Raw genomic sequence first — 17,894 nt, 5'->3', positions numbered from 1 at the left:
TTTAAAAAAAGGGTATTTCACTTCGTAGGTTGCTTCAGTACTTCCACTTCTCAGGCTTGCTTTTAGCCTAGAGAGAATGGAAAGAGGGAAAAATAACTCATGAACTTCTTGATAGCCCAGCACCTTTGTCAAACTGTCCTTGCTGATGTCAGGTCTTTCCTTTTCAAATGCAGCAGTCTTTACCACCAGCTAGGCTACTTGCAGATCTTTCTGATCCTGCTGGATTCTTAGCTGCAGGTTCCACCTCCAATACAGTATCTCCATGATGTACCTAAGTTTTGTTGCCTAAAATCTTCTACAAATTGGGCCAGTCTTCATTGGATGCAAGTACCAGACAGGAATCTACTTTGTCCTATCCAATAAAGGGAATATTTCTTCAAGGATTTAGAGGTTTGTTAAGATACTAACATATTTTTATTAGGGAGGTAGTGTTGTTCCATATTATAAGAAAACTAGGTAGCATAAGAGGCAGAACTAGATTTATTCAATCTTAGAATGCATCTAAGAGTTATGCAGGTGTCTTGGACATACTTTATTTAATTTAAGTAATGTTGCTTTGATTCCAGTGAACTGATACTAGGGTAAATTAAAAATTGATTTGGAGGAAGCTGTCCAGAATCTTGGTCAGAGTTAGAAACTTGAGGGTGTTATGAAGTTCACAATACAACTTGAGTTGAATATAGTTGACTAGAAATAATGATTCAAACTTGTGCTAGAAATGTGGGTAAATCTGTCATTATTGAAAAATTAAAGCATTTCCTAGAAGTGCAGAGTGCACTTTTTCCAGTGCAAGTATAAGACATGAAAGATGTTTAGGTACAAGTTCAGTCACAGTAACAAAAAAGGAAAAGACTAATTTGAATCAAGATCCACTCCTGGTGACTTCATGGACATAGCTGTATAATTTTCTTGGCAAAAAATATGGTCATGATCTATCAGTCTTTGTTCTGTTCCAAGCCAGATACACACACACACCAAGAAATTTAGTTACAAGACTTTACTTCAGGTTTGTGTAATTGTAGCCAAGGCAGGCAGGACATGTGTGCAAGTGCATGCACAGAGCAACGAAGTCCTAATCCCTAGAGAGCTTGCATGCAAAGAGTTCCAAATGGCCAGAGTCCAAGATGAGAAGCAGAAGTGTAGTCAGGTCACAGTCCAGAAGTCCAAGAGTTTAAACACGGGTCATCCTTTGATCTGGTTCAAAGGAGATTCCACAGGAAACGGGTGCCAGAGACAAACACAGAGTTCCAGTAAGTGGAATGGTTGTTTCCCATAGTGGATTGCAGGCAGTGATAGTTCTTAATTATGGTCTGCCATGGGTGTAGGCAATCAACAATAGGCACACCCTTGATGGGCAAGAATGCCTTTGTGCTGCCCAGTGCTGTGTGCGACATGCTCTAGGGCTGTGGGAAGGTCCTGGACCCAGCCCTTCATCATCTGATACTGCCCTGCATGATCCCTGGCTGTGTCAGCCCCAGATGCCTGACTGCTAGTCTCCTCCTGAGACTGCTGTTTGGGGCCTCTGGAGTGGCACTCTCCCTGATGTTTGTCTGCTGCATCCCAGGCAGCAACTTCTAGCTTAGATTCTTCCAAATCTGAGTTGGTCATGAGTCTTCTTTCAATAGGGTTTTTTTTTTTTCTTCCCTGTCTAGCCTACAGTCCTGTAGGTTCTCCCTCCAAGTACTAACCAGGTCCAATCCCATCTGGCCTTTTCAGACCAGCCAATATCATAGTATTTGTCAGCCCTTCAAGGTAAGCCAGGTCAGGAAACAGACACCACAAGAACTACTGGGATTCTGTTCTTTCAGGGTAAGTAATAAAATCTTGAAAGCCTGACACAATGACTCCCTCCCTCTTATACCAAAGACAGAAGATTTGTCTTGCCAGTCAAGGCGAGGCGATTTTCTTCTTCAGCCCCTCCTGTTTTCTGGGCTAAACCAATGTTTTTACAACAGCTGGCTCATTCTTATTCAAGAATGTCTCCATAGTCTTCTACATGGTTGTGTCCAAGATTAGACAAGGTAAGTGCTAGAGATATAATGAAAAATGTATGCTTTGACTTAAGGAGCGATTTGAAGCTAGTAAGAGCTGGCATTGTAGAAATGATCAGAGAAATAAGCAGCTTTAAGTATATGAGGCAACGAAGAGAAAAAGCGTGTGCAGAAAATCTTAGGTGGTGGAGCTGGAGGAGGAATGAGTCGTGTAAGAGAGATGTGAGGAACCATGGAGACAAAGCAACAGACCAGAGAGAAGATCGCAGAAATCTACAAAAGAGCAGAGCAGAACCAGTTTTATGGTCTTTTAAAAAGAGAAATTATACAACTTGGTAAAAGACAGTCTGAAACAGTGTTTCTCGACCTTGGCCCTTTTAAGAGGTGTGGGCTTCAACTCCAGAATTCCCCAGCCAGCAGAGCAATTCCCCATGGCTAACTGGGGAATTCTAGGAGTTGAAGTCCACATCTAAAAGGGCCAAGGTCGAGAAACACTGGTCTAAAACCATGATGTCCTGTTGAATAGCATGGAAATTGGGTTGAAACTAAGAAAACAAATCCAGTTGTGAACTTCTACATTAGGCAAATATATATAAGCTGCTTTTATACATTATAGACTGACTTGGTAATGTTACATGTAGAAAGATGATAGGATTGCAATCGGTAATAAACTGAAAACAAATTTGTAAAGTGATTCACTTAAAATAAAAACATCCCATTTGGGGCTGCATTTAGAAACCGATAGTTTCCAAGCCCTAAGATCAGTTCTACTTTATTCTGCAGGGCTCAGGGTTTCAACTTGTTCTGAGCACTCTAAGGAAAATTAAGACAAATTGGGGTTGATTTCAAAAAGGGTGCAAATATGGTCAGAGGTATGTTCTGAAGAGAGATACGTCTATAAGACCTGGATGTACTTAGGGACAGAAGTTAGGTTTTTTGCATATTGAATGTGAGTTGACAAAACAGCCTTATAAAACTGTCACATTCCCTCCATCACTTCTGAAGTGTACAGATCACATCTCATATACACACATAGGCTGGGATAAGCAGAAAGGGGGAGGCCCTGAGATGCTTGCTGTAACTAGGACACTTATTCCTAGTGCCAGACTTGCAGTAGGAGTAATTTATCTTTCTGCCAGACCGTGGGTTTCTAATTAGTAAAGGTACCTTCCCCCCATCTTGCTTTGGAATTATGTTCTTGAATATATACTTACGTTTGAAACCATTAAATAACACTGAAAATAACTATCAGTTTCTCATATTTCAGAACAGTGTTTTTCAAACTTGGCAACTGGCTGGCTGGGCAATTCTAGGAGTTCAAGTCCACACATCTTAAAGTTTCCAAGTTGGAAAAACAGTTTTAGGACTTTACACTTAACCACAGGGTTAGGTTTGATAACATGCATATACAGGTTACCTTTGCTTACCTATGGTAATTGGGACTGGGAACTCCGCCGCTAACCAACATGGTTGTAAAGTGCAATGTCACATGACCATGCTGACAACAGCAGTTCCGGCAGTCCCAGTTGCTGCTGTTGGCTATAATGGAATGTGAGAATGACCTTGGAAGACGGGGGAAGAGATGCTGCCTAGGGAACAAGATGATAAAAGAGGGAGGAATCCGCAACTGAGTAATGGGTAGAGAAAGGACCTACCCTAAGTGGTTAGGTGGTAAATAGGGAGGGCAGGAGATTTGTACTTTCAGACTTGCAAGATTCTGTTAATGTAGCCTAACAATAAATTAGAGGTAGCTCATCTGGTCATATTTCCTGTCTGGTTTACCTGGAAGAGCTGATATCAATCTTGCAATCTTGCTGGCTAGGGAATTCTGGGAGTTGAAGTCCACACAGTTGCCAAGGTTGAGAAACAATGCCCTACCCAATATACAGTGGAGACTCATCTAACAGTAGTGACAGAGTCTGCTCTCCTGTTAGCGCTCACATGCCTTTTAGCTAGCCTCTCAGATCTGTGAAGTTCAGTTCTCTGATCCTGGATCTTCATTAAATGCACCTGCCCCAGACTAAGTGACCAACCTGAATTACTGTCAGGGGGTGCCTGCTCCACCACTATCTTCTTTCCCGGTTCCAGAGAAAGGGAGACTCAGAGAAGCCTCAGCCAGCACTTTTGCCTTTCCGTTCCTTTCAACTGGAATCCAGACTGAGTTCCATGTACAGGATGCACATTTTTTTTTCTCCCCTTTGCTTGTGCTGTTTTCAAAGGACTGGACTGACCAGCATCTTGTTTTTTTAAAAAAGACTTCTTTCTTTAAAGAAGATTAGTGACTGTGGAGAGACACTCACACTGCAGGATCAGGAACTCCTTTTTTCCCTAGTCTTTTCTAGTCCAAATTTATGCTTCACATCCTGAAATCCCCTTTAGATCTCATGGTCAATAAAGTCACTAGAAGTCAAGCTTGTACAGTATTAAAGGATACTTTACCTTAACATCAAAAATCTAATCAAGATGTATCCAGTAACTATCCATTACTCAACAGAAAGTTATTTTTACTGTTGGAACACACACACACACACCTTGAAATTTTCTACAATTATAAATTTAGCCAACCATGCTTTGAATAAATAAAGTAACTGGTTTTGATTGCCATCAGTTATGAATTTATGGGGCTCCCTGTAAAATCAATGCAGAGTTTAATTCAAGTCTGCCCTCCAGTGGTTCCAAGAAAGAGTTATCTTTGGTTGCTTAGATATATATAGAATTATAATTCTATCAAGGAGATGGCTGATAGACATTACATTTTAAACCTTGGCAACTTGAAGATGTGTAGACATTAGCTCCCAGAATTCCCCAGCCAGTATGATCAGAAACAATGACCAGCTCCAAATTTTCCTTTCAAACAACCTCAATAAGCTGCAGCAGGGTGACTATTTTTCATTTCCTAGGAAATAGGGGCAGGAATTTATTCGTTCTATTAAATGTTTTACAACCGTGAAATATCAGTAGCTATAATAATCAACCTGTAGTGCTAAACATAGACACAGATCGAAGAAAGTATCCTCATGACATCTACGAAGGATAAGGTTTGAAGACAATTTGGACACATACTGGCAGTATTGTTGTATGATATATTTAATGTATATCCTCCAACTTCCATTTTATCTTTAGAGGGTTCTTTTATTCAACTAGGTGATATAAATATCTGGTTACAAATTGCATAGGACATATTGAACAATTACATCTGTAGTCAGAACTCAAAATGAAGATTAATTCAAAGTAAAAACAAAAAGATACATGTTTCAAAGAATTATTTCTTCTAACAACCATGATTCATCTTTCCCCTTATTGAACTATCTCTAAATCTGTATGATTTGGCGATTACATGTGGGACAGTGAGATCATTAATTTATAGTAAAACAATTAAATTATCCAGTATTTGTAATTTCTTTTTAAAAAATCAGCAAAATCTGCCAAGTGATGTTCAAGCCCTTTCTGAATATATTTGTTATCTTGTCATGAGTGTAAACAGTCTCGGGTTCAACTGAGGCTCTTGGTAGAGGTGGAAAAAACGGTCTGAAATCCTTGAGCAGCTCCTATTAGTCATCTAAGAAAGATTAAGCTAGATGTACTAAGGCCTTGCTTAGAGTTAACCAGTAAGGTAACAAAAATCTGGATAACTGAAACCATTCAGGTTTTCTGTAAGTATTTGTTGTTGTCTAGATTTTTGCAGTCCAGATATGTAGCCTTAGTTTTTTCTAAGCATCGGTGGCTGAATCTATTCCATTTGCTGAAGCTCGTTCAGTTACATGAAATCTTCAGTTACGCTTTCCTGGCATTAGTGTAGATTCCTAATCCATGCCCTTTAAAAGAAAACATTTTATTTAGACATTAAGATATTATTCTAGAAACAAGTATTAGATCAACCCACCATGACCTACTTTCATTTAGGAACAGTATCCAAGCTTCTAGTTTTCTAGACTTCATTTGGATATCACAAGCAATGAATTGGTTTTGCAGAAATGGAATATTCTAGGTAAGCTTTGACATTCAGAACAATGTACTATACAAAATGAATTATTGCTTTAAATTAAATGAAGCAATTAACTGTTTTTTTATCCATAAAGTATTAATCTGTTTACCTTACTGCCAAGGAAACCACATTCAAAATTCTGAAACAAATTAAATTCTCTTTAGTTTAAGAGCCATATCTTACAAGTCCATTCGTTATTTCCTATTCTGAACTGTTTAGCCTACTTAAACATAAACCATTTCATTTTTAAAGATAATATGAAATTATAACTGCATGCATTTTTAGATTATATTGTAGTTAGCAAAAGTTTGCTTATGGTTATCTATAAATTCTGGGCTGGGTAACTTTTCCTGGATCAGACAATAACCCAATCCTCAGCAAGCCAGCAAAAGGGACTTCCAGTGATATGGCAATGTTACTGAACAAGGTCATTTTTTTCTGGACAATCTGTATAGCTTTTTTTTTAAGGTGGAATTATACTTGGGAACTGGAAATTTGAGGAAGTAAACTACCACCTTTCCCATCTTTAACCCCCAATCCAATGGCTGCAGCAGAACAGCAGAAGCGTGAGGCCCTTGCCTAATGATGGCATGGTCCTAGCCTAAGAACCGCAACCAGGACTATTGGACCTGCTGTTGCTAAGTGGTGTGGTCATGTGATGTTTCGCCTAATGACCGCTTCACTTAGCAATGGAAATTCCAGTCCCCAATTAGAGTTGTTAAGCAAGGACTACCTGTACTGATTTTAATGTATAACTGTTCTTAGAACCTAACATTTTTCAACTGTAGAAGAGCTACTAAAGAAACTGTTATAGCATATTCAGCATGCTTTTTATTTTTACCAAAGCTGTGCAACTAAAGTTTCTAGAAGGGAAATTGTCAGTAAGTAAATAAATAAATTAACAATAGCATAGGTATAAATATAAGTCTACTTCAGCTGATATTCTGGCCTCAGAAAATCCTTTAAGCCATCATATATGGTGCATACTATTCTATAGAAATATTCATGGTCAGCTCATAGTTTTCATCTTTGGCCAGATATTCCATTTACAGTAACATATAATAAAAATACTTTATATGCTTCAAAAGTAAACATTTATGTAATATACCTTTGCTTGGAGTAAGACATGACATCGTAAATCTTTTATCTTTATTACAGAATCTACAGGAAATAAAGCAAAGTTTAAGATCAACAAGAAATCTTAATGCATGATGGCAAATTTCACACAGAAATATGACCCTTAGGAATTTTATTTCTTAAACTGATTTTTCTTAACAAAATTCCAATTTTTTGTTTAAGGATTGACTTCAAAGAACAATTACTATTTTAATATTGTAATAAAATGGTATCAGTGTCACTATGATTATCTTTCTTTATTCACTATCTTTTACACAAACTCACTTTCCCTCTAATCTCTATGGGAGATTTTACAGGACTTTTTTCAAATAAAAGATTCGCAAGTAGCCAAAAATAATAAACCAATCATCAGAAGCTGTTACATTAAGCATACCCTGCTTTTAGCAAATGCCAAAAATTAAGCTACTACTACTAGACAGTAAACAACTTGACATTTCTACATATACATTATCATGGAACAAGTCAGATTAATACCACTGTCTTTCCTCCTTTCTTTTCTTCCTCTCTTCCTTCTGCAAATTAGTATGCAATTTATGCTGCTAACTGTTCAAGTTATAATGTATTGAAACTGTGCACACCAGGACTATTGTGCTGTAAATAATACCTTTCTGTAGTAGTTAAATGCTATCCTTCCAGCAAGGCAATTCTTAATCTTTTGGTAGTTTGCTTGTTCTTTGCGGATCACACATTTTTCTTGTGCTACAGCTGTCATGTGGGAGGTTGTCTGAAAAGCTTCCAAAATAACTGAGCTCTGGAATTGAACTATACAGCATGCATTAATAGAAAGGCAAGGTATTGCTAGCATGCATGTAGGTTTTATGTTTTATGGATCCTTCAACCTTTAAGACATTTGTTAATTTAAACACAATTGTTCAAAGGTGATTTCACCCTTCCAACCCTATGTCCAATTGATATTCAGTGGAATGGAGTGTGGGTCACCAAGTTATTGTCTCAAAATGAATAGCAAGCTACACAAGCCTCATACTACAGTACTTGATTTTTACCCCATTTCTTATGCTACATTATTAAGTACACTTTCAACTGAGAGGATAATTATTAGTTTATTAAATTATGCTCCCAAACTTATCTGTGTAGTTCCTATTCTCTGGCAGAAAGTGCCAACTTCATCAGGCCATCCTTGTTGGGAAAGCAATAGACAAGGTGCTGGGGTGCAATAGGCTGCTGTACATCATCGTCCTATGCTACATCATCCTTTGCTTCTCCTTCAGTATCCTCTCTGCATACTCACTGAACACAACCTACACAAGAAAAAAACCACTATTTTAGTGTGTGTGTGTGTAGGTATTTGATACTCAAGATTCTGGTTGAACTGCAACTTGATTTGATTAAGTGCTGTCAAGTCCGTGTTGATCTTAGGGACTACATAAGCAGACTTTCTCTAGGATTATCGGCTCCTAATTGGGCCCTTCAGGCATCCCAACAGCACTCCCACTGCCACTGTAATTGAGTTCATCTAGCTTGCTGCTGGTTTTTGTCTTCTCTTTCCTTCCACTTTTCCCAGCATTATGGATTGGAGTCTTTGCAAAATGGACACATTATGTGAATATATAATTTGAGCCTAGTCATTTGTTCCTCAAGTAAGAACTCTGGAATAATTTGTTCTATTTGTTAATTTCTGTTAGGAGAGTACTAGGAGGCAACAACACCACAGCAAAAAATGGCCACTCTTCCTGCACTAGCTGTGAATCACTTCAAGAGCTCAAAACATGATGAATAAATAGCAAAAAGGCAAAAGAGGTGCAATATAAATAAATGCTAGATGATAACATCCTGCCAATATAATTAAGCATCAAGCATCTAGAAGAAACTAATTCCTTTCTCACATGATCTAATGGAGTTCAAACTATGGGCCTTTCCCTGCTGCTGAGTTAAAAGTATTCCCACATTACAAAATCTAGCTGTAAATTACTGTTATTGAGGCAAAGGCTGAAAATGAAATGAAATGAAATGTTTACATGCAATTGTTACCACAGACATGGTCTAATATAAATAGAATTTCCTGTACACTTACTGCTGTGAATGAAGATTAAAATATTGCTACTTTTATTTGCCACCGTTTTGGGTTTTCCAGAAACTTTGGTGTAGTGGTTAAGATGTTGGCCTAGAAACCAGGAGACTCAGAGTTCTAGCCCTGCCTTAGGCACGAAAGCCAGCTGGGTGACTTTGAGCCACTCACTCTCTCTCAGCCCAACCCACCTCACAGGGTTCTTGTTATGTGGAAAATAGGAGGCAGGAGCATTAGGTATGTTTGCCGCCTTGAGTTATATATAAAAATATCATAATAATAATCATAACAAGTATCTGCCACACAACACCCCACACCTAACAATTGTTGATAAAAAAGACAAAAAAGTCTGGATAGTGGACATTGCAATACTGCTGGAGACAGCAGAATAGAAGAGAAAGAACTGGAGAAAAATCACAAAATATAAAGACTTGCAAATAGAAGTAGGACGACTGTGGCAAAGGAAAGCAAAGATAGTAACAATAGTAATAGGTGCCTTGGGTGCAATTCCAAAACATCTGGAGCACCACTTGAACATCACCAGCATTGACAAAATCACCACCAGTCAATTGCAAAAGTCAGCTTCACCTGGAACAGCTTATATCCTGAGACAACACCTCTAATATTATTAAATAACATCTGCCTATCCCAGGTCCTTGGGAAGGACTCGATAGGTGGACAAAAATGCCAAATCCAGTCTAGACATCTGGTTGACTATGCGACCAACCATAATAATTCCTTTTGCCTTACAGAAGACCAGTGAGAGATTTTTTTAAAGCCTATAGAAAGTTAACTGCTTTGTTTTTCCAATATAACCCTAAATCAGGCATGCCCAAACTCACTGCCCTAAAGATGTGCTGATCAACTTTAAAAAATGTGCCCAGGGTGCCATAAACATCAGTTGCACGTGTTAAATCTCGCACAAAGCAGGAATTGCATTCGTACCCGCCAAGCGTGACATCAGGAAGTGCCTTGACGACATTTCCTGTAGGGGAAAAAGCGAAAGCCGAGGCGACCCGTCACGCGTATTGACCATTGATACGCGGGGGGGGGGGGGAGGAAATTCCTCGTAGCGCGCGAGCTTTCACTGTCAGTTACTGTTAGAGGTGGCGTCACTCATCCCGTAAGAGTACAAAATGAGCGTACACCAGAAAAGGAGGGGATTCTTTTTACTTATCGAAACTTTCACTCAAACTTCTTCCTTATCCACGACCTCAACTGATATTACCACAACCTTTCCCCTTCGCTTTTGTCGGCAACCTCGGTGTGGTACCCCCAGCCTCCTCCACCTCGACAACGCTTCCTCCTCCCGACTATCCTCAGGCGCCTCGCCGCCTGAAACCAGAGCCCCGCCCCGAAGGCCTTCCCGCATGCGCCGTAGCGCCAGCCAGCCAAGCTCGGGCCTTTCTAGCCTCCGCCACCGCGGCTCGGATGTTTCTGAGGTGCCGCTGCCATGCCGAAGCTGAGTAAGGAGGCCAAGCAGCGACTGCAGCACCTCTTCAAAGGTGGCCAGTTCGCCATCCGCTGGGGCTTCGTCCCTGTCGTACTTTATTTAGGTCAGTGCGAGCGGGAGAGTCGGTCTTGGGGCGGCGGCAGCCTGCCAGAAATGACGAGGACCGCCGTTAACCTCCCTCGCGGAGACCTCTGTCGCCCGTGGCGGCTCTTGGCCTCTGTGGCCGTCCTCTGCGACCCAGCAGGGAAGGGGGAGTTGAGCTCGCGAGGAACCTTTTCTGCCGATGGTTCTTGCTGCTCGCGTCGAATTAAATTTGCAAGAGAGCGGTAACCCTACCGGCTTGCTTTCAGGCAGCATCCGTTAACGGAGCCTTTTAAAAGGAGAATGGCAACTTTTGGGTATGGAAGAATGGGAACTAAATTGGTAACAAGCTCAATTTATTCTTTTTGAAATATTATTGGAAACTCTCCTGAGTGAGGATGGCGAGCAGGGGGCTTCCATCCAGGCTGTAAAGCGCATGCGTAGTACTGAGGAATTAGGTGGCCGTTCAGAGACACAGATCGGGCCCGCCTTAGTCTTTGGGGTTTATATGTCTGGGTTTTTCCCACGCTTCTTCAGTTTGTTAGGATTTTCTGTTATGCAGCAGTAATAAAACACTAGAGACCTATTCCTTGTCTCAGCGTGGTTCCTGGCTGTTAGGACAGAAACAGCTTTAAAGACCAGCCTAATGAGCAACAGAATTAGTGCTCAGCAAATGAAAAGAATCCTGTTGATAACACTTTATAGGATGTCTCCCTGTAAAAAGAAAAATAGGTCAAAGAATGAAAGGATTTACAACACATCTCTGCTGTATTGACTTTCTGCTTCCAGTAATTAATGATTTGGGGTAAATATCTCCTGCCTTAAATCAAATGTGCCATCACAAGGTCTTGTTATAGCAGAATAAGTATTTGTGGAGCAGATATCTCATTTGAGCTTGATACAGATTGGGTGGTGGCTTTCGTATCTCTCTCCCAACTCTGAACAATTTCAGATTGACTTGAATATTTTATTTTTGGAATCAATATTGATCAAAATTGCAGTGGAATATGCAATAGATCATTCATAGGATTTGTGTTTTGAAATCTATGCCACATATATGTAAAATAACTTGTTTTCCACAAAAGTTTTCAGCTTGTTTGAGAATCAGAGCTGTTGAGAAAGATGGCACATGGAGATAATCCTTTCCATATATAGCTGTCCCCACAACTTTCAAGGAATTGATCAGTGGTAGAATGGAATACAATTATGATTATGGTGGACTAAAGTATCTGTTGCCTCTGCAAGAAGAAAAATTATCAGGTTAATTTTTATACACATGTAAAGTAGGCAGAGTAAATTCAGGGTTTGAGCTGACTTTCTGGAAAAAAAAACAATGTGGAAGATACAGTGGCATCTTTTGGACACCACTTTAGGCCCTAATTTCTATGGTTCATCCTGTTTTGGAGGAATATTGTTTCACAAGCTGTGACTGAGTTCATGTAATATGCTAAGCCATACTGTAATGTAGTTTTGTGAAACCAATAGTGTATTCAATAAACTGCAGTCCAGTGTATGAACAAATCCAGCCAAACAAAATATCTGAATGAAAGACTTGTAGAGATAGGAGTGAGAGAGCAGTTGAGGATGGATGAACGAATGATGGTAAGACAAAGCAAAAGAGTTGGCTTTTCCTGTTGTTGCCCACGTATGAAACTTAACTCTGTATATGAAATATACCATAAGGGAATATGGGCTTATATTATCAACTTGTGTCTTCATTCACCAATCCACCTAGATAACATAGTTATTGAAGAACCAAAGCTTATCTATGCAAGGTGGTCTGCAAATGATTACAGAACACTACCATTTGCTGTTCTAATTTAATATTGCTTCCAGTTCCCAACTACAGTTAATTCTTGTTATTTGCAGTAGTTATGTTCTATAAAGTCGCCACAAACACTGAATTAGCAAATACTGAACCATTCCTCCTAGGGGAAATACATGACACTTGCTTACAGTATGAGAGCTGAAACAAGGCAGAGCATTGCCTAGTTTGACCTTTGCTGGGAACATGAAGTGTCTACGGACAAACGCTGGCTCTTCGGCTTTGAAATGGAGATGAGCACCGCCCCCTAGAGTCGGACATGACTGGACTTAATGTCAAGGGAAACCTTTACCTTTACCTAATCTGCAAATAATGAGGATCAACTGCATCTGATGGTAATACAGGTAGTCCTCACTTAACAGCCACAATAGGGACCATAAAATTGGTTGTTACGCATTGTGGTCGTTAAGTGAGTCGCCATGTCACTGGATCCGATTTTACGACCATTTTTATGACGGTCATTAAGCGAATCCAACTTCCCCAATGAACATTTCTTGCTGGACACACCTGTTGGTCGTAAATGTGAGCTGGCTGCCAAATGCCCAAATTGCAATCACATGACCGCCATAATAAGTAAACATTCAATTTTTTTCAAAGGAAAACTGAAAACCTAACCTATATTTATATTTATCTAATCTATAGTCACTCATGCCCTGGTCATCTGCCATGTAGACTACTGCAATGCACTCGACATGGGGCTACCCTTGAAGAGTATCTTGAAGCTTCAGCTGGTCCAGAATGCAGCTGTGCAGGTTATTCTTGGTGCCCCGAGATCAGCACATATAACACCTTTACTGCGCGAGCTGCACTGGGTGCCAGTTTGCTTCTGGGTCCAATTCAAGGTGTTGGTTATGACCTTTAAAGCCCTACATGGCATGGGGCCAGGTTACCTGAGGGACCGTCTCGTCCCCTTAACAACGACCCGTCCTAACCAGTCATGCAGAGAGGGCATGCTGTGAATCCCGCTGGTTAGGGAATTCTACCTGGCGGGGTCCCGGAGGCATGCCTTCTCTGCAGTGGCACCCGCCCTGTGTAACATTCTGCCCATTGAAGTAAGGCAGGCCCCCTCGCTCCCGGCCTTCCAGAAGAACTTGAAACCTGGTTCTGCCACCCTGCCTGGGGTGGGAGGGGCAACAGTTCTTCTTGGGGGTGGCTAGCACCATAGATCTTTCCCACCGAATAAGAACGTTGCCCCTTGGGTTTGGTATTTATTTTATTTTTATTTATTGGTGTATTTATTGTAACTTATGATTTTAATCTTGGTTTTATTGTAAACCGCCCAGAGTTCCCCTTTCTTGGGGGAGATGGGCAGTAATAGAAGTTTGAAGAATGAATAAATAAATATTTAGTACTTCTAAAGCTGCTCTTCTGAGATACTGAAATTGTATAATTTACATGTAAATTAAGCTTATACCTGCCTTTATGTGATGTCTATAGTAGTGGGAATCAGGAGGGAGAGAAGATCAAGACAAAAAGAACAGTGAATGAGTGTTTGCCCCCGAATAATTGCATAGCTAATTTAAATGTACATTTGTATAATGAACTTATGATTTATATTTGTTAAACATTAGGTATATTCTTCTATTTTTAGTAGCAGGAGTTTTAGAGTATACTTTGAAGCTACTATGTTATTGAGTCTGGATGCAGAATTGTAGAGGGTTCTTTACTGGTAATTCCCAGATGATTTCATCTAAAATATTCCTTTCATTCCCCTAAATTTTCATATGACTAATGAATGATAACATTTTTGCTAATTGTTCATGAAAGACTCCCTTTTTATCTTGGGCTGTGAAAAAGAGAATATGTTTTAGCTCTTTGCTAGAATATTTCAAAGTTGTTATCAAATGTGAGGATAAAGTATTTTTATTTTTTTGGGCAATACATCTGTTCAGCTGTAAGTCGTCTTCTTGCAGAGTGTCACTAAGTGGATAGGCTTAGCTTGCTAGTGCTTAGACAGTTCTGTTTTGCTTCTACTCAATAGCAAACAAAATCCTATTTATTAGCAAAAGTAGAATCTGTTGGTGGTAATAGATACAATGCCAAGAAATAGATCAACTAGGATAGACCAACTAGGTTTGGGAGGTCCTTCAGTATTCTTCCTTCCCAGATAGATAAATATGTATCGTTAAGCATATCGTAGGGAGATTCATACAACACAGTAAGCCACAATGTTTGTGTTTGGTTTTGTCTGAGAGTTATGAACCCAGCTGTTGTGGATCACAAACCATGTTTTATGATTTTGATTTTATGTTTTTTTTTTCAGTTGGCTGGTTCCATATAGCATATGTAATTCATAGTACTGAACATACCCTGGCTTAGTGCAGTATGTGAACCCAATCCACAGAAGGGGGAAAAGGTGGAAATGCATTCAGTATAATACATGTAGTTAATTAATTAACCAACCAATGTATTTTTTCTATTATGTAAAGGAAGAGCAATAATATTTTCATAAAGTTGACATCTGTTTTATTATAAATAGGTTTTAAGAGAGGTGCAGATCCTGGAATGCCTGAGCCAACTCTTTTGAGGTATGTATTTGTTTTTAATATCACCATTGGGCGGGAAATATTGTACGTTGCAATATATATTATTCCTGGATTATTATTATGTGAAGTTCTGTTAAGTTCTGTTGAATTTTATAAAGTTTTGTTAACTTCACATTATGCAAAGTTTTGTTGTGGCATCTGCCTTTTGGAATGAGGGTCCCCATGAAATCTGAATAGCTCCCATCCCAATGGCGTTTGGGAGGGCATTAAAGACCTGGCTCTTCTCCCAGGCTCTGGGCTAGGCTGGCTGGAGCCCTTGCTGGTGATGTGATACCTGTTTCTGTGCTGTTGGCCAGACTCACCATCTTTGTTATTGTTTTCTATGTAGACTGGTTTGTTTGTTTTTTAGATTTTTTATCCTGCCTTTATTACTTTATAGGTAACTCAAGGTGGTGAACATACATAGTACACCTTCCTCCTCCCATTTTTTGTCTTTTTTGCTGCTGTTCTTATACTGTGAGCCACCCAGAGTCAGTCTGGAGTCAGTAGCATTTAAATTGAATAAATAAAATAAAAATAAACTTAAAACCCTGTACTCCTGAATAGACACAAGACAAATTACATGCAGCTATTAGCTAAAGACCAAAGACTGATTTTTTAAAATTATTATTAATAAGGCATACACTCATGATTACTAATCCTATGGTTTTTTTTAAAGACTAGATTATAGAATTGCAGGAAAAGTTCAGGGAGATTGTACAACAACCCCACCTCCCAGAATAGATGGAAAATAAGTCTGTGAAAAACTAGATTACAACCAAATAACTTCTAGGGTTTCAGAATAAAAGCAGTTGATTTTTCTTCTATATTAGAGGAGTGTTTAGGAACTGTTAGAAGATTATGTAGTTCACATAAAAGTATTTGACAACATTAGTTATAATAGAAAGCATTACATTGTGAGGTGCATTTTACCAATATATAAAAGAATATTCTACTTTGGAATTCTAAAAATTATCTAAAGCCACTGAAACTTTTAACAATTTTTATTTTATAAAAACAATTTGGCATTTAGTATGGCTTGTGGTCTAATTAATGTTTAAGGATTCTGTAATTAAGTTAATGTTTTTCTCATTTATCTGTTTAAAATAAACCTGCATGTGCTAGTTTATTCAATTTTTTATCTTCTCATATGCCTATAAGATTTTAAATACACTGTATATGATATGTTAAATTTGAAACAAATATTTCTATGGAACATTAATCTTATCCCAAATGTAAAGTCTCAAAATGATTAAACAGATATGTAATTTTTTTCTCTAAATGAACAATGACCAAACTGAGTCTTTAATTTAAATGAAGCTTTTTTCTGGATTAATATTAACATAGTCATAATTGTTTTCTCTTTGGAGCTTGGAGTTATTTTTGTGAATTGAGTCTGTATTTCTTTAAATTGTGTACTGAAGCATGAGTTCAGCATGTTTAAAGAATATTTGGCAATCTTTCAAAAAATGATTATAAATTTATAGTATGTAATATATTTAAAATCTCATTGTTATAATAAGAAAGAAAATAAAATAAAGGTAAGCATGCAAAATGTTTGTTAAAAATTATTTCTTAAGTCTTGGAATCTCCACATTTGCAACCAGCTGATGGGCAGAAAAATAATTTTGATGTGATTTTAGTTTTCAGTGTTTAAAGCTAGAAAGGAATTGGGTTGAATGCTAATAGTGCATTCTTGTGTTTACTCAGAAGTAAATTCCACTATGCTCAGTGCGGTTTACTTTCAGATAATTGCACAAGGAACAGATCTAGATTTAGTCTGAAAATGTACCCCAAACAGACTCTAATTAAAGTTTTTAGTTGGCTTTACATGATCAATTACCCTGTAATTCTAACTTCAAAACTCATAATCTGGCAAGTGGATGTACTGTAATAATTACTGCTTTCATTCTGGAATAAGCGATCATAAAAACTAAAAGAAAAATTTTAGTTGCGTTTTATGTCTTTTATACTTTTATTAATAATAAGTTCAGGTTTATGTATTTTATTGTGCTCTATGGCATAGAGGCCATAATAAAGGTTTGATGATGTGTATTCCCATCATTTTGAAACAGAAAAAGAATTCAGTGGAGGTTACTTCTAAGTAGACATTGAAAGCATTATGCTACAGTTGCTGGATGTAGAATTTAAGTATTTTAGCTGTTTCAACATCAGTGACCAATTTTGTTCTTTTTTCCCTTCTAGTCTGCTTTGGGGATGAAAGAATTAACCAAAGTATTTTGAGAGTATGCCTTTGAAGATGAGTACATTCCAGAGACTAGGAGAATACTTATGTAATGCTACTGGACAGCTATTTACCTGATAACATGTAAATGACATTTCTCTCAGCCTAATGTATTTGTCACACTTTGTTACTTCTATTAGAATAAATATTTAGATTTAAAAGTTTTAATCTAGTGTTTTTTTCCAGAACATGACATGTAGTGTCACTTTTATCAGTGCTTCAGGATGGATGGGTGGGTTTATTTATTTATTTACTTGATTTGTCTACTGCCAGAGTCACTGATTGATTTGATTAATTGAGTCTTGCCTTTATAATAATTAGAATCTGAAGTGTTAATTTGTTTCTCAACTTTAGTTGGGCAAGGTCTTATTTTTAATACCAGAGGGAAAACAGTGTAATATATCATACTTATATAATTAATTTAATTAATGCTGACATGGCCACTGAATTCATTGAAGAATCCCAACAGAATCCCTGGCAAATTTACTATCTAAAAGGTCAAGAGTAACTTTTAATTTTCTAGAATATTGATTCTAAATCAGGGTTTCTCAATCAGGGTTCTGTGAGAGGTCGCTAGGGGTTCCCTGGGAGATCATGATTTATTTTAAAAATTATTTCAAATTTGG

At 38.3% G+C, this 17,894-nt stretch overlaps 1 protein-coding gene and 1 long non-coding RNA gene across 3 annotated transcripts in view; one reads left to right on the top strand and one right to left on the bottom strand.

Moving 5' to 3' along the window:
- LOC134497822 (uncharacterized) overlaps window positions 1-10,473 on the bottom strand; it is a 35,304-nt gene extending 24,831 nt beyond the window's left edge. The window contains exons 1-4 of one of the 2 annotated variants that reach the window (XR_010067953.1): window positions 10,085-10,471; window positions 7,718-7,875; window positions 7,085-7,137; window positions 5,055-5,806 (exon numbers count right to left, since the gene is read on the bottom strand). This is a non-coding gene — a long non-coding RNA (uncharacterized LOC134497822). Of the gene's footprint in view, window positions 1-5,054; window positions 5,807-7,084; window positions 7,138-7,717; window positions 7,876-10,084 lie in introns of those variants that run through there. The other variant, XR_010067954.1, reaches the window with a different exon arrangement.
- Window positions 10,474-10,556: 83 nt separating this feature from the next.
- TOMM7 (translocase of outer mitochondrial membrane 7) lies at window positions 10,557-17,436 on the top strand. Its single transcript, XM_063303759.1, has 3 exons — window positions 10,557-10,695; window positions 14,978-15,026; window positions 17,229-17,436. Exons 1-3 carry the CDS (start codon window positions 10,593-10,595, stop codon window positions 17,242-17,244), a joined length of 168 nt encoding a protein of 55 aa, XP_063159829.1. The 5' UTR covers window positions 10,557-10,592; the 3' UTR covers window positions 17,245-17,436.
- The last annotated feature ends 458 nt before the right edge of the window (window positions 17,437-17,894 follow it).

The sequence above is a fragment of the Candoia aspera genome, chromosome 4 (genome assembly GCF_035149785.1).
Source record: "Candoia aspera isolate rCanAsp1 chromosome 4, rCanAsp1.hap2, whole genome shotgun sequence".
NCBI lineage: Eukaryota > Metazoa > Chordata > Lepidosauria > Squamata > Boidae > Candoia > Candoia aspera.
The sequence above is the reverse complement of the archived record's forward strand: the minus strand, read 5'-3'. Positions and strand labels throughout refer to the sequence as shown.

Coding starts and splice junctions, on each gene's coding strand:
- TOMM7 (XM_063303759.1), top strand. CDS start 10,593: ATGCCGAAGCTGAGTAAGGAGGCCAAGCAGCGACTGCAGCACCTCTTC. Junction 10,696..14,977: donor CCCTGTCGTACTTTATTTAG/GTCAGTGCGAGC, acceptor TATTATAAATAG/GTTTTAAGAGAGGTGCAGAT.